Genomic DNA, 16,710 nt, shown 5'->3' with positions numbered 1-16,710 from the left:
TATAACTTCAAGTGGGGAGTAAATTCTAAATGTACATAAGAATCAGAAAATACAGGTAATAGTGAGATTTTGATTGTGAGCTGCTAGAGGATAGCAGCCATGAGCCTGAGAAGGAAATGACTGAATTTTGATCTATTTCCATTTATTTAGAGGATGATTTATATTACTTTTGCATTCTTTACTAGCAGTTGAGAAATTATGATTTTTGTGGAGTTGCATTGTGATATAATTTCATAAAATGGAGCTTGTTCTCTCTGTCCCCACCACCCTGCCCTACATACACACACACACACACACACACACACACACACACACACACAACTGAATACATTTGTGTTACAGTGTAAATTTTGACAACATCCTTTGTAGTGTAGATCATAGTCTAAGTAGAGAATATTCCATTTGTATTTCTGAACCAAGGCAGGGGAAGCCCTTTGGTTTTTTGTTTGTTTGTTTTTGCGATACGCGGGCCTCTCACTGTTGTGGCCTCTCCCGTTGTGGAGCACAGGCTCCAGACGCGCAGGCCCAGTGGCCATGGCTCACGGGCCCAGCCACTCCACGGCATGTGAGATCTTCCCGGACCAGGGCACGAACCCGTGTCCCCTGCATCGGCAGGCGGACTCTCAACCACCGCGCCACCAGGGAAGCCCAGGGGGAAGCCCTTTGAATGTTGACTTTTTACTATGGACTCAGACTATAAAAAGAAAACAATTTCTGCCTATAAAGCAGATATTTCTCAAAAGAGTCCCTGAGTCTAGGTGAACCTGATTTCAGGGTTTGGCTGGCATTGGTGATAAAATAGTCTTTCACAAGTAAGACAAAACCTAGTGAAAATTCAGTGGTAACTGAACCAAGCACCTTGATATCTCCAGATGATGATGTTATTCTTTCAAATGAGGTGAGTGATGCTGAATAACACAGAATGTCACTTCAATTCAGGGTGTGGGTGACCAAGTAACATTGGGCTTTTTCATTTCCTGTTTAGGTTCCTGGTGGAATTTAACCTCTGCAGTTGGTGGCACTCAGATATGACAGCTAAAGGTAAGCAGCAACTGGCTTCTCTTTCCTTGCTCAGAGTGATGAACCCGGGGTTCACTGGCTACTTTTCACCAGGGATGTGCTCATGTAAAACTACCCAGGACAAAGAAGTGATGATTTCTCCTTTCTGTCAGCAAAAGGCATCCTTTGTGCTAAGGGCAGCGCTGTTCAATCTAACAAAAATTCCACAGGCTTCATTCAGCCCATGTTGAATGTACACTTTGACCTGTTTCCTTAACTAAGGCTTTGAGGTCATACACTGCACAGGAGAATTCTTCAAAAGCTAGTGGGCTGTGCTGAAATCTAAGGGTCATAGACACGTTGCCTTTCTCAGGCTGAATGAATGGATAACCATTACCTTTTTACCATTACCTTCATAAAATATAAATCTGATCATATTACTTTCCCTGCTCAAAACTATCAATGATTTGAGCAGTAATTAGTAGAAAATATTAGAGGCCTGAGTTGTGGAGTTAGATTAGTATGGATTTGCATTCTGGCTCTGAGGTTGGCCTTTGTCAAGTTAGCTGATCGCCTCAAGCCTCAGTTTCCCCACAGTAGGCAAAGTAGAGAAAATAATAAAAAATATTCATCTCTTATCATTTGTGTGTATGTGTACATTAATGGTAAGATAAATCATGATATATGCTGAGCATAGGACTGGAATATAGTAAGCCCTCAAAAATGGTAGCTGTAATTAATTCATGATAATGGTGATGATGATGTTGACTGTAAAAAAATGAAATATTGCCATATGCAGAAGTATGGGTGGACCTAGATAACATTATACTTAGTAAAGTAAGTCAGACAGAGAAAGACAAATACTATACGATATCACTTATATGTGGAGTCTAAAAATAATACAAATGAATCTATATACAAAACAGAAAAAGACTCACAGACATAGGGAACAAACTTACGGTTACCACAAAAAAATGACAGCCCATTCACAGAAAGGCATAGGAAATACCTATGAAATTTAGTAATATAGCAAGAAAAACAATATGCAAAGTTGTATACACCCCCCAAAACCCCCCAATGGTTTGGGAGAAGGAGGATGTAGAGTTAAATCAGATCAGCAGTCAGGCCAATGGGAAGTCACTAGGCAGGAACCAGAATAGGAAATAGGGAAACTTTCATGCACCCCAAAGAAAATTTTACCTGTAACATGAACCTGCTTTTATTTAAAATTGTACACGATTTGAAAAAGAAAGACGAGAAGGAACTTACATAATGGGTGCTTGTTATCTTTTTCTAGTCATTTTTCTTTGGCTAGCATGTCCACAATTTTACTACTAGGGGTGGAAAAAGGTACATGAGATTAAGTGAGAGAAAAGGAAGAAAGGTGATCAATAGAGGCCAAGAGAATGGATGGCAAGTTGGTTAGATGGCTGCTCTCTGCAGCACCAGTGCCTGGGGACACATCACCACTCCTTGCCAGTCAGGCTTTGAGCTCTGTTTCACCTAGAGATGAAGTGCCGCAACCCTGGAGTCAGGCAGCCTTCCTCTGCCACTTGCTAGCTGTGCGGTTGGACAAGTCGCTTGGTCTCTCTGGGCTTTGGTCTCCTTGCTTGTCCACAGAGATAACAATAGTCATGATGTGGTTGTGAGCAGTGTATTAAACTGTGCATGCAAAGCCCACGTGCAAGATGGGGCACAGAGCGAGTCTCCAGCGTGGTGGGCGGGGCTCCAGTTTTGGGTGGTGGTGTCTCTCTTGGCTAAGACGTCTGGCTCTCTCTGAGGAGTGTGCTCAGTGCTGGGGCAGCAGGCTGGTGGTCTTCAGTGGTTCACTTTCTGGCATTCCTCTCATTTCTCTTCATATCCACATGCCTGGACACCCTGGCTGAGCGGCTTTGGTGGTGATCATGTGCGCCCTCTTCACGCCAACCTCCATTGCTGCTTCCCCCATTCTCACCTTGGCCTGCTTCCCTTCCCTGCTGCCACAGGCATCTGCCCTCACTCTTGCTCTGGTCCTTGACATGGACAATTGGTTGTAGAGTTTCTTTTAAGTGCCCCTCCCTGTGATCTCCACTTAGACCCGTGGTTTTCAACCTGGGGGTGATTTTGCCTCCCAGGGGTCACTGCAGTGTCTGGAGACATTTGTGGTTGTCACAACTGGGGATGGGAGAGAGCTATTGGCATCCAGTGGTTAGAGGTCAGAGATGCTGCTAGACATCTTACAACACACAGGACAGCCCCTCACAACAAAGAATTATCTGACTCAAAGTGTCAATAGTGCCACTCTTGAGAAACCCTGGTGTAGGGCAGGAGAGATGAATTAGGAAGGGGGATACGGTCTTGGCACTCTTGACAGTTACAGAAACTTGTGAAAGTTCCCATTCTGAAATTTCACATCCCTTCTCCCTTCTTCCCCCTCCACCTTAGCTAAGAGGAATGATGTGATGCTTCAGGTCTCTGGTTTCTGTCTTAGGAAGCTTTTTAAACAACCCTTAGTAGGTAATTCCAAATCCTCTCACTCCATCGACAGACTGCACAAAGACCTTGTCAGATAGTTACATCATCTGCAAGTTGTGTGCCAATATATAGTGCTTTTTCCTTCCCAGAGAGCTGGAAGGAACTAGGTCCTCTTCAGATCCCTTCAACATACCTGAGAGGTGGGGACTGCTAGAATGTGTCACTAAGCCTCTCTGAGGCACGTAAGTCAGGCAGCTAATAGGAAATGGACTCAACCCCAAACCAAGGCCAGCCACCTCCGCTGGAGGACGGCGAGAGACGCACCTGGCTTTCTGTGAGTCCCAAGTTGAGCAAGCTGCCGCACGTGGATTGTCTCATTCAGACCTGCAGCCCTCTGCTGGGCATGGCTGTGACTTTTTCTATTTTATAGATGAAGAAACTGGTTCAGATGGTGAATGCACTCGCCCACAGAGCTGCGATCATCTGGATCTTTGTTAGAGGTAAACGTGAATCTCAGACCCAGTGTAAGCAGGGAAAATTCCAAGCACCATAACAATATTGCCTTGAGAGGTTTCTTCATTCTAAATTTACCCTTCCCTCACTGGATAGAGACCCTGAGCTGAGACATACATCTTTGTTTAACTAAAAATGGAATCCATAATTACACTGTTTATCTGCTTCATTTCCTTAATGAAGGGGACTGTGGAAGGCCATTTCTGCTTGATTATCACAAAGGTATCATTTTGGCGAAGCTGCACAAAGAGAACGGAGCTTGCTGGCCCCGGTTATGAATGGGGGTGCATTCACAGAGACAAAAGAAGAGGAAGGCTTTTCAAATGGCAACTCTATTCATTCCTGATTGTCTGCACATAATTACTGTGAACCCAAGTCAGTTATTCTCATCAGGGACATTTGTTGCTAAGGGAAAATTAAAGAAATCCAATTGTGTGGATGCTCCATTGGGTGCTTCATTGTGAGTGAGTGATAGGTTCTGGCGGCTTCATCCTGAGACGTCCAGTATAGCTGGGGTGGGAGGCAGACAGGGTGGTGGCCAAGAGCCCAGGCTCCGGGACGTGACCATGTGGATGTGCATTTGGGCTCCATAACATAGTGGTGTGACTGTGGGCAAGCAGTTAACTTCATTTCTCTGAGTTTTAGTCTCTTCGTCAGTAAAACAGGATAGCAGCAGGGCCTTGCTCACTGTGTGATGGTGAAGATTCCATCCATCAAAGGGTCTAGCACGGTGTTTGGCACGTAGTAAGCGCTTAGTGAGTGTTGGCTGCAAAGGTGGTGGTGGTTGTTTTGCTATTTAGGTAATGACCGTGATGAGTCACTTTCTTTGGGACTCAAGGCAGGCTATGTCTGCTTTCTGAATTTCAGTTTTCCCTTCTGAGAAAATAAGGAATCAGTCTATCTGAGCTCCATGATGCTTGTGTACCTACACCTTTGTAAGATAATGAGTTTTAAATGCCTGAGAGTTAAAACAGTACCCATCAGATGACTGGCAGCCTTAGTTATTGGTTTGAAATTCCATAGATAAACAGTAATGACTAGCAAATATATGTGGTGTTTTCCATAGCACTCCAGACAAAGAAAGGTCTTCATAATAAACCATGTTATTTAGATTAAATGTGGCCATGGTTTTATATGATAATTTGTGTGTTTCCCAAAAGTACCAAGCAACTTCCAGCCAATCTATAGTCATACTGCAAATAGACTCAATGGCTCATCACCACATTAGTACGGGTGCCCTACAGTTGTCAGAGGAATAAGAATTTCATCTCTAGAAAAGATCAGAGCCAAATGAGTCTCTCCATTGAGAGCGCTGGACTCATTCCATTGTAACTGGGCCCAGACAATTAGAATTAGAGATGGTGCAATTATCAGGGTTATTTAAATCACGTGTGCTGCCTATCTCAGCCTGCCCCAAAGACCTTTCTTCCTTTCTCTCATTGGCCAAACTTCATAAAGCAGTTAAATATATATACACGTGCTGGAGCCAGACGGCTCAAGTTCAAATTTTGGCTCTGCCACATAACGCACTGGATGAATTTGGACAATTCACTTCATCCTCTCCTCCATTCACTAATCTCCAAAACAGAGATAACAATTGTTCTTACCTCACAGTTTGAATTTTTTAAAATTTTGTCATGTTGTACTGTTAAATAAATAAATACATGTAAAGCAGAACACATCTGGCATATAAATTTCTTAATAAATGTATCCATGACCATCATTGGGTTATTATATGCCATCTGCATGCTGTGCCGTATCCACTTATAATCTGTGCTTTTGTTTACTTAACCTTTATTTCATTTCAACTGACTGACTTTTTGAAAGTTAGCTACCTTAAATATTAAAGGGAAGCTTCCCAAATTAAAAGTCAGTATTGTTTGCCATATAGAGAAATCAATTGTAAAAATAAGAACCCTGAAAATAAACTATGTTATCATATTGTAGTCAGGTCCTCTGAGCTTCATGTTTGGCCTCCCTAGGGTAAAGGAGAAAAAAGCAAATGAAAGAAAGATGGAAGAAACTCCATCAAACAAAGACATCTTCCTGACAAAAATTGAGGACACTGACAAAGAAATGGGAAGAGAATGATGTTCCCACCCAGCGCCTCTGTGTTGTGACTGTTGGACCTCAGCCTCCTGAAATCCCCTTGCCTTCCACCCAAGGCAGGCAATTTGCCATTAGGGACCGAGAGTCTCCCATTTCCTTTGTCTGTGTTATTTGCCTGAAAAACACCATTCAAGAGAATTATTCATTTACTCAGCAAGCACGTAATGACACTTCCTATGAGTTAGCACCGAAGGCTCAGGGGATAGACAGTGTTCGGGACCTGGCCCTTTGCAGGCATGACGACTACCCGTGTGGTACCCTCGGTGGAGTCAGGATCAGGGAGGCAGCCACCTGCTTGCCATTCTAACCAAACAGCAGTGGCTCAAAAAGGCTGACAGTCTGAGGATTCAATGAAGTAACCTTCACAGTAGAAGTGGTCCTGGCAGTAGGCACAAACACTTAAGTAGCCCTAGCAATGTACCAGCCGCTTTTAGTGGATGAATTCATTTGATCTTCAGACGACCATGTGGAGTTGGTTCCCATTTTGCAGATGAGAACACTACAGTGTGGCGAAATTAAAAACCCACCTGATGTCATACAGCAGTGGCAGAATTCACAACACCCAGAATTTGTGCTCTTAGCTGTCAGTACTACACAATTAGCCCAACTCCTGGCATGTAGATGGTAACATGAAGGCTGCTGGGGAGACGGGGCACACATGTGTGTGAAAATATGCGTGTGTGTCACTCTGTTAAGCGTTGTACATGCATTAGTCTCTTTATTCCTCAGAACAACCCTATGAGTTAGCATGGGAGTCTCCCCTTAATGTCAGTGACCAGTTCCTGAAAATCACATTATGCATAAAAAGCTGACTGAGTCTACTTCCATTCATTTTAAATAAGAAAAATTACAGGTGTTATTCTTCAACCCCAACCAATTTCCTCAAAATAATTAAAGCTCAGTAAAAAGGCTTGTATATTAAAGCATCACGTTAGGATGCAAATGCTTAAAACGTGGCTTCCTCATCACCCAACAATTATCTGGTTGTTACCAAACAGTTGTTTTGCATTCAGTAACCCTCTGATGGCTCACTTAGTGCCGGCAGCCTCCCAGATGGTCATTCTACAAAACATCTACTGGTAGTTCTGACATCCAAACCAGTTGCATTTGGAATGTAACTGGAGACTTTGTTACAAATATGTATTTATATTTCTATATAAACATCAGCCAAAAACTTTATACAAAGTTTAGGTATTGGAAACCTATAAGCAAGCGTTCTACCGGGAAAATGTTCATGAATAGATCTCCTTTGAAGAGTACCTGTAGTACTAGCATCTCCATTTTACAGATGAGAATACTGAGGATTAGCTAAAAGCAGTGAAGCAGGAATTTGTACTCCAAACTGCTCTGACTTAACCACTATGCTATAGTATCTGTCATCATTATCATCATCCCTAATGGCTTCATTAGAATGCTAGCTTTCTTTTTGTTGTAGTTGTTGCTATTATTTTTATTATTATTATTAATTGACATTAGCACTCACTACGTTCCAAGTACTGCACTGAGTACTCAACATATATTATTTCATTGAAATCTCACATCAGCCTCTATTAAAAGAACTATATTATCCCAATTTACAAATTTTAAAAAATTGAGACTTAGGTTTTGGAATTTGCCCACTGGACATAACTTGTTTAAACTAATTAATCCACCACCAAGCCCTTACCAAGTACCTACTGTGTACTCATCCACGTGCCAGGGTTATTTAGTACTATCTTACTGGACAAGGAACTTCATAATAGTAGGATTAGGTTCATGGCTGTGTTTCAAAGACATTATGTATTTTACTATTCCATATTTCAATTCTGTTTCTGTAATAAAACCATGCAATTGTATCATGACCCTAAATAATAACGGTGTAACTTGTATTTTATACATTTATTCAGATGTATATACGTGTGTGTGTGTGTGTATGTGTTGTTGTCATTGCTAAGTTCAAGTAAGTATGAGGTCAGAGACCGAGTGACTGATGTTGTCCCAGAAAGTAGAATTCTTGTGATGCATAAATGATAGTTGATCACGCCAGCAGAACTGCTTGAGGAATTATAGCTTATAGAGTTGCTTGGCAGATGAAATCACTTGACTAATTAGAAAATAATGCATTATGCTGTGCCTAGAAAAATCACAGAGCGGCAGGAGCGGAACTGCGTTCTGAGTTACTGTGGGCTGCCAGTCACAACAGAGCCTGTGCCTTGTATTCTTTATCATTTTTTTTTTTTTCTTATTCCTATAGCCCAGAAATTGAAACAGACCCTGGAGCCTTGTGATACTGAATATCCAGCGTTCGTCTCTGAGCGCACCATCAAGGAAACCTCAGGGAACATTGCTTGTGAAGACTGCTCCAAGTAAGCACCCCCTGCCCCTTTCTGCTCAGTATAGAACTTTTCCAGACAGGCCGTTGTGGCTGGCATGAGTAGGATTACGTTGAGAGCTGGAAACATGGCTGCCCTCGTGTGAGGAAGTATTTCCATCAGCTTGGAAGAAACATCACTTGGCTTTGCTAGAGAGATCATTTAGAGTTTGGGAAACATTCAAATGTATGAAAATACATCCTAGAATATAAGAGATTTTTAGTTCAGTTTGTAGATGCGTGGGAAAAGTCCTGATTGGTTTTTTTTCCCAATTGACAGTTGGCAATTTCAGCTATTTGGGGAAATTTCTCAGGTGTTTTTATTGAAGGCGCCAAGCCTTCAGGATTCACCCAAATCTGACATATTGGAAATGATTTCTTGGAGGCTTAATATGAGAGTCCCTGATTACTAATGAGGTCAGGCCTCTTTCACTGGTTTTATTGGTCATTTGGGGTCTCTGGCCTCTTCATTCCTGTTGGCAGTTCTCTACTGGGTGGTGGATCTGTTCTTACTGATTTGGGCATTCTTTCATTCCACGTATGATTTCTTTGCAGTTCTCTGCTCTGTATGTGTCTTATTCCTTGGTCTATCTCTTCACTTTTTATAGAAGTCTATAGATGCATATAAAAATTTTTTTTGATTTTATTTTAATGTAGTCCAATTTATTCTTGTTTTCTTCTTTAATTTGTGCGTTTTGTGCCTTGTTTCAGAAAGTAGTGTCTGCCCTAACGTAGTAAATATATTCTCATATATTTTTATTCTGAACACTTGAAAGGGTTGCCTTTCACATTAGAACTTTAATCCCTCTGGAATTTACTTGTGTGAGTGTCATGAGGTAGCGTCTAATTTGGTCCTTTTCCATACAGTTGGCCTGTTAACCAGCACTTTATATTGAGTACTTTTTATTTTCCAATAGATATATTATGATACTTGTATCATGGGCTGAATTCCCATCTATTTGCAGATCTGTTTTCAGGTTTTATGGTTTGCCAAAACCTGTGTCAACACAATATCTCTTTAATTATTATATCTTTGTAATGTGACTTGATAGCCAGGAGAACAAATCTCTTTTTCTTATTCTTCTTCTAAATCAACTTGACTATTATTGCCTTTTTACTCTTTTGTATTAATTTTAGAATCAGCTTATTAATTTTGATGAATTATGCTAGGGTTTTGATTAAAATTGCTATAAGTTATAGATTAATTTGAAGATAAGTGCTATTTTTAATGATACTGGACCTTCCCACTTATAAGCCGAATCTCTCTCTTTATTTACATACCTATCAATACAGTTTTATAATTTTATGTTAGATTTATACCTAAGCAGCTTATGGTTTTTTGCTATCAGAAATGGCATATGTTTAAAACTACATTATCTGATCAGTAATTGCTAACATATGAGAAGCTCACTGATTTCTGTATGTTAAATATCCTGCATCCAACTGCTAACTGCTCTTTTAGATCTAATAGTTTGTGTATGGGTTCTCTTGGACTTTTTTTCGTACAGAGTAATATCATTTGTAAAATTTTCCTTTCTAATCTCTACACTTAATTATTGTTTTATTGAACTGGACTTCTGATACATTTGTTGAATAGAAGCTGTGAGAGTAGACAACTGTGTCTTGTTCCTAATTAAAGGAATTGCTTGTAATAATTCCATGTTAAATATGATGTTTGATATAGGGTTTTTCAATTGTAGGAAAATATAAATAATATAAAATTTACCATTGTAACTATTTTTAAGTGTACAATTCAAGGACATCAAGCACATTCCAGTGTTGTGCAACCTTATTTATTATCCATTTCCTAAATTGCTATGAGTTCTTGGTAACCATTTACTAGGTTAAAGAAAACCTCTTCCAGTGTACTTGTTGCTCTGGTTGTTACTGTTTGAAACTTGAATGGATGTTAAAATTTATCGAAAATTTTTTCTACATCCATTATTAAAATACTTTTTAAATCTGTTGTTACATTCATATAATTTAAAAAATTTTTAAATCATGAACTATATCGTATATATTATAAATATCTTTAATAGTAGATGGGTTATCTAATATGAAAACATACTTGCTTTCCCAGGATGGACTTTCATTGTCATGATTACAAAAAATGGAAAACAGAAACCATATTACTAGATTCATTTGGTCATATTATATTGTGAATATTTGCATTTGTGCTCAAAAAGGAGAGTGGACTATACTTTCCCTTACTTGTCCTGTCGTTTGGCTTTGCTATTAAGGTCATTTTATTGTCACAAAATTACCTGAGGAGTCTTCTTTCTTTCTCTGATATCTTTAACATTTCGTGTAAGATTAAATTATATTTCTTGTAGATTTAGTAAAACTACCCATAAAACTGTCAGTGGCTGATGGGTTTTTGCTTATTTGTTTGTTTTTGTGTGTGAGTAAATTTTCAGTCACTCAGTTTCCTTAGTGGTTAGATATCTCTTTGGAATTTCCATTTCTTTTTTAAATGATTTTGGTGATTATATTTCTGAGAAAATTGCCTGTTTCATCTCACTCTTCAAGTTTATTGCATACATTTGTAAATAGTGTTCTCTTTTCATTAAAAATGTTACCATATTTGTGATTTTTGCCCCTTTTAAATCACTCTCTCCTTCTTCCCCTGTCTCCCTCCTTCGCACCCTCTTGTGTTTCCTCCTTTCCTCTTTCCCTCCCTCTCCATACTGGCGCAGATAGGTTTGTTTTGCTTTTCTTTCCAAAGAACCATCATTTAGTTTGTTTCATTCTCTCTGTTTCTTTGACTTTCTGTTTCATTTATTTTGCTTCTTATCTGTATCATTACCTTTCTTCTATGTTTTTGGGATTTACCCTGTTTTTTATTTTCTACGATATTGTGTTTGATGCTTAACTTTTTCAATTTCATTTTTCAGCTTCATTTATATATATATTATATATATATAAACTTTCTCTCTACATTCCAGTTTATCTTTGTAAATTTAATATAGAGAGTTTCATTGTTATTCAGCTCTAACAATTTTCTAACTTTCACCATTTTTTTGATCTGTAAATTTTTAAATAGTGTTTTAAGATTTCCTACTATATGGGTTTTGAGGCTATCTTTTTAAAATTATTGATATCTAATTAAATGACATCGTGATCTGTATAACACATGTGTTTTAGTATGTGTGGAAACTTGCTTTGTATTCTAGTATTTGTCCCCGTGTTTTTGAAAGCAAGTTTTATTCTCTAAAAGCTGAGTACAGGGATTAATATGTATCCATTGGATCAGGTGTGTTTATGTGTTTCAAACTTTGTTTTCCTTGGTCTGTTTTAGATGCCAAGCTCTCACCAGGCTTATGGATTTTTCCATTTCTTCATGTCATTCACTCTGTTTTGCTTTCTATATTGTGAAGCTATATTACCATGGATATTTCTGTTCAAGACTGGTGTAGCTTCCTAATAAATCATTCCTTTTATCATTGTGTAATAACACTCTTTATATGAAAGTCTTTATGCTTTAATGCCTATTTTGTTTGATAATAGCATAGGATTAGTAGTTCTTCTTTAGGTAATATTTTCTAGGCATATTTACCCCTTTCCCTCCATTTTCAAGTTTTTTTTTTTTTTGTCATTTTGCATTAGGATTTTGTATTGTAAATAGAATATAGCTGGATTTGAAATTTCATTTTCTCTATTATTGCAGATTTAATCTTTTAAAATGTATTTTGCTTACCAATAAGTTTGTATTTATTTCTATTGTCATTTTGTGTTTTCTCTTCCCCATGCTTTTTCTTTTCTTTTCTTTTCTTTCTTTCTCCCTCTTTCCTTTCTTTTCTTTTCTTTCTTTTTTGCCTTCTGTTGTATTCATTGTGTCTTCTCCATTCCCTTTTTTCCCTTACCAGTATACTAGTATATACTAGAAAAGTATACACTCTGCTCTTTTGCTGGTTACCCTTAACCTTTTAAACATATTTCAATTGGTCAGGATCTCTTCCTTCCTCCAGAACAAACAAAACCTTAGAACCTCTAACTTGGATTACATCTCATCTCTTTCATGTAGTATTTTCTAACATTTTAGTTCTACTGTGTTCTCAACCTACCAAATATTTTATTACTGTTATTGCTGCCTATAGTAAATGAGATGTTTACCAAGTTGTTTACTTACCATTGCCTTTGTTTTTAACCATTGTTTTTGGTTCTAGAGTACATTAGAAGTTATTTTCAGGAATGATCTGGGAGTGATAAATTATCTCATTCTTTATTTGAAATTTCTTATTTAATATGTACTCTGCAGTGATAATTTAACTTCATGCTATCTAAATTGATACTTTGAAGATCCTATTCCATTGTCTTATGACTTTTAGGTTTGCACCTTTATAAGTAGTCTGGCTTTTCATTCCCCTCTGATGGCTTTTAAAGTGTGTCTCTTTAATATTCTGAAGCATCACTGAAGTGTATTTAGATTTAAATGTATTTCTGTTTGTGTACTTTATTCTACATAATTTCCTTAGGCATATTAGAGTTCACTAATTTCCTTTTGATTGTGTCTAGTCTGCTGCTTAAAGAGTCCATTGAGATTTTTTAAAAATACTGCATTCTCTTTTTAAATTGAAGTATAGTTGATTTACAATACTATATTAGTTTCACGTGTGCAAAGAATCCATTGAGATTTTAATAAGGTTGTCTTTTTTATTTCTAGAAGTTTTATTTGCTTATTTAAAACATCTGTATATTTTTTACATAAAGTCTTATTCTTAAGTTTCTATAACCAATAATAAAGGCCTTTTAAGATTATTTTAATAGTTTAAATTTTGAAGGTACCAATCCTGTTGTTTCTTGTGTCTACTTTCTTTCCTGGTTGATTATTTTCTCATGTGTTTTGTCATTTTTTACTGTGAGCTGATCTTTGCTATTGATTATTTTTGTGGGAACAGAATAGAGACCGAGTTTCTCTTCACAGTAGATTTACATTTGGGCTTCAATCATGTATCCTATTGCTATTGACTGCCCAGAAGTAATTGTTATGTTTTTGTAATTAGGAGTCCCTTTGTCATATAATTACAGTAAATATTTTACCTAAGCAGCATGTAGTTTATGCTTAAATTTAGATTTCTCACACTAACATTGTTTTACCCATTCAGAGCCCCAGACAGTACCAGATTATCAGGTTTTTACACTTAGTTATAAATGTACAAGTTGGCTTTTAGTGTCTTTTCTTGTAAGTTCCTTTGTATTTAAACACACTTGTTTTGTTTTACTATTTCATCCAGCATGTCTGAGTGTTTAGAGCAGAATAGCTTCTGTATTTGCCCAGTCCACCATGTCATAGTTTACTACATCAGCTGAGGACTTTAGAGCCACCAGAGGAAAGCACTGAAGTGTAGTGGTTTAGTGCTGGGGCTATGGAATCAGAGGGTTCAGAGTGTGAGTCCTAACTCCATTAATTGCTAATTGTGTAACCGTGAGTAAAAACCTAAGTTCTCTGAAACTCAACTTCTTCCTGATTAATTTGGGGGATAATAATGGTAAGCCTATCATAGACTTTTTATAAGAATTAAGTGGGAAAATTTATGTTGTGAATTTAGCATAATGCTTGGAAGGGAGTAAGTACTCAATAAATGGCCACATTTAACACAAGCACAATACCATACCAACTTAATATAAAAAGTTTTTAACATCCATAAGCCATTCTGTTGAAATGTAAATGTTCCTTTTCAAAGTCTAACATCACTTCACTACTATAGAATTCCCTGGAGAAAGAGGTAATTCAGATGACCAAAGTTCATGTATGACTTAAGGATTGTTGACTATTCATGGCTCTGTGAAGCGGACGCTACTGGTTTTATGATGATCATGAACCGTTTTTTCTTAACTATTTGTTTATTTATTTGGCTGCACTGGGTCTCAGTTGCAGCGTGTGGGATCTTTTAGTTGCAGTATGCGGGATCTTTAGTTGCGGCGTGTGAGATCTTTAGTTGTGGCATGCAGGATCTAGTTCCCTGACCAGGGATCAAACCCAGGTCCCCTACATTGGGAGCACAGAGTCTTAACCGCTGGACCACCAGGGAAGTCCTGATTATGAACCTTTTTGAGCAGAGGGATATTATCTCCCCAGTTATCATAACTACAAACTCTATGAGGTGGCCAATATCTCTTAGCAAATGATAGGCAATCATATTTAGTAGAGTAAGTTAGGTTTCTCATTTCCATTCTAAGTGAGAAAACAAATAGAACCAAGATGGACAACTGCTAGGGCAAGCACTATTTTTCCTTGTTGACTTGTAGTTAGAAACCAAAGATATGAATGCTGCTTGATGAAAATAAGTGACCTAAAGGTTTCAAACTAAAGAGAAGACTACCTTTCATTCGATGGGAGGTTAATGTGTTCTTGCTACAGCCCGGAAACTGTGTAGGTGCTTTGGGGACTCCAAGGATGAGTAAGATAATGAAGTTGATGCCGAAGGCATTTGTACCCCCCATGATAGTCTTTTTCAGAGTTGAAATTCCACACTGGGTTGAAGACCCACAAGAGGTTGGAAAGCTGAGTAAGGCCATACACAATTTGCAGGCAGCAGTGAAAAGACACCGTAGCCTTGGGAAAATTTTGCTTTCAAAGCTTTATTTTAAGACCGCCACCCAGCAGCTCCATCATAAACTATGGAGGCAAACAGTAAAGGCTCTGGGGTCTGAGTGAGGAGAGGAACAGGGGCTTGTGCTTTTCCTTTCTTTTTTAGTAAATTTTTTATTGACATATAACGTATATAAAAAGTGTACAAATTGTAAGTTTGTCGCTTGATTAGTTTTCTCACAAAGAGGACACCTCTATGTAACCAGCACGCAGGCTAAGAAGTGAAAGAACATCATCAGCCCTCCAAGAAGCCCCCCACCTACCCGCTTCTGGGCGCAACCCCACTTACCATAAGATAACCACTCTCTTGATTTCTAACATCACAGATTGGCTTCGCCCATTTCTAAGGTCTAATTTGTGAGATGACAATTTAGTTTTTAAGATATGAGGACTGGTACATAAATTACCTTGAAGGATGTTTCTAAGGAATTTGCCTGGAAAGGAAAATAAGTCTTTAGGAAAAAAAATTAAAGATAGCTTAGGACTTCAGTGAACATTTCTTGATTGTGAATTATATCCTAGACACTGGGCTACACTGTGGGGAGTGTAGCCAGCAATGAATGAGGCACACATGGTTCCTTCCTCATGGAGTTTACAAGGAAGTAACTAGGCAATGTCAACACTCCCTGCTTCATGCCAGGATTAGAGAGTAAATGTCACACAGGAGCACAGAAGGGAGGCTTGGAGTGATCAAGAGAGTCTTCCTGGAAGAAGTAGCATCCAATATAAGACCACCAAGTATGGAGGAGTTAGCAGGCAGGAGTATCCAGGCAGGGGGAAGAGCCTTGTGGAGGCAAAAGAAGTTGTGGTTTGTTCCACAAATGGTTGGAAGTTCAGGGAAGCTGGAACACAGAGATGGGGGTGAGGCAAGATGAGAGCGGAGGCAAAGAATGAGTAAGGCCCCAGTCGTATTGCCCCTTTGATCCTGTTGCAGAGTACTAGTCCTTTGAAGGACTTCACACGCTACCCTGACACCCGTATGGAACAGCTGAGAAGTTTTAAGGAAGGGAGAAAAAATGATCAGATTCCAAATGATGGGAGAAATGACAGCAATAATGGTGACGTGGGACTGACCTTTGAAGCAGAAACTCCTGATTCAGACAGGCCATTTGCTGCACCTCTGAATGTACCCCTCCCAGCACGCATACCCTGGTCCTAACAGAGCAGACCCATCTGTTTCTTCTTCTTCCTCCTCCTCCTCCTCTTTTTAGGGATTAGAAATTGACAGGTTGGCTGGGGTGAGTAGTTAAATGAGAAGTCGATTCATGACTATTTTTTTTTTCCTAATCCGAAAATTTTTGTGAGGCTTTGTTATAAAATTATGATATGATGCTCATATCAATCTGAATAAACTCATAAAGAATAGTCTCATTGAAGGCTTTTGAAGGATTGAACTCTTTTATTCTTCTTTTTTGCATATCCCATTCTCTCTGGCTTTCCTTTCTCCATTTTATGAAATAAAATTTATTAGAAGATATATGTGAGTATTTATCAAAGAATGAAGATAACATTTTGTATGAGCTTTGTATTCTTGGAATGCAATATGTTAATGAGGAAAATAATGTTATTTGACTTTTGTCAGCTTTCCCTTCTTGATGGCAGGTAGATTTTTCAGTACAGTGGCCAACAGGTTTGCTGGCAACCAGGCAGCTAAATTTGCCTATCTGCTTTACATTCAATGCATGTAGAAATT

At 38.6% G+C, this 16,710-nt stretch overlaps 1 protein-coding gene across 1 annotated transcript in view; it reads left to right on the top strand.

Moving 5' to 3' along the window:
- CACNA2D3 (calcium voltage-gated channel auxiliary subunit alpha2delta 3) overlaps window positions 1-16,710 on the top strand; it is a gene marked incomplete at both ends in the record, with an annotated part of 784,748 nt that overhangs the window by 728,762 nt on the left and 39,276 nt on the right. Inside the window, 2 exons of the mRNA XM_082847776.1 lie at window positions 986-1,041; window positions 8,309-8,420. Coding sequence (XP_082703902.1) covers window positions 986-1,041; window positions 8,309-8,420 — 168 coding nt within the window. The remainder of the gene's footprint in view (window positions 1-985; window positions 1,042-8,308; window positions 8,421-16,710) is intronic.

The sequence above is a fragment of the Leucopleurus acutus genome, assembly GCF_964270905.1.
Source record: "Leucopleurus acutus genome assembly, chromosome: 10".
Classification (NCBI taxonomy): domain Eukaryota; kingdom Metazoa; phylum Chordata; class Mammalia; order Artiodactyla; family Delphinidae; genus Leucopleurus; species Leucopleurus acutus.
The sequence above is the reverse complement of the archived record's forward strand: the minus strand, read 5'-3'. Positions and strand labels throughout refer to the sequence as shown.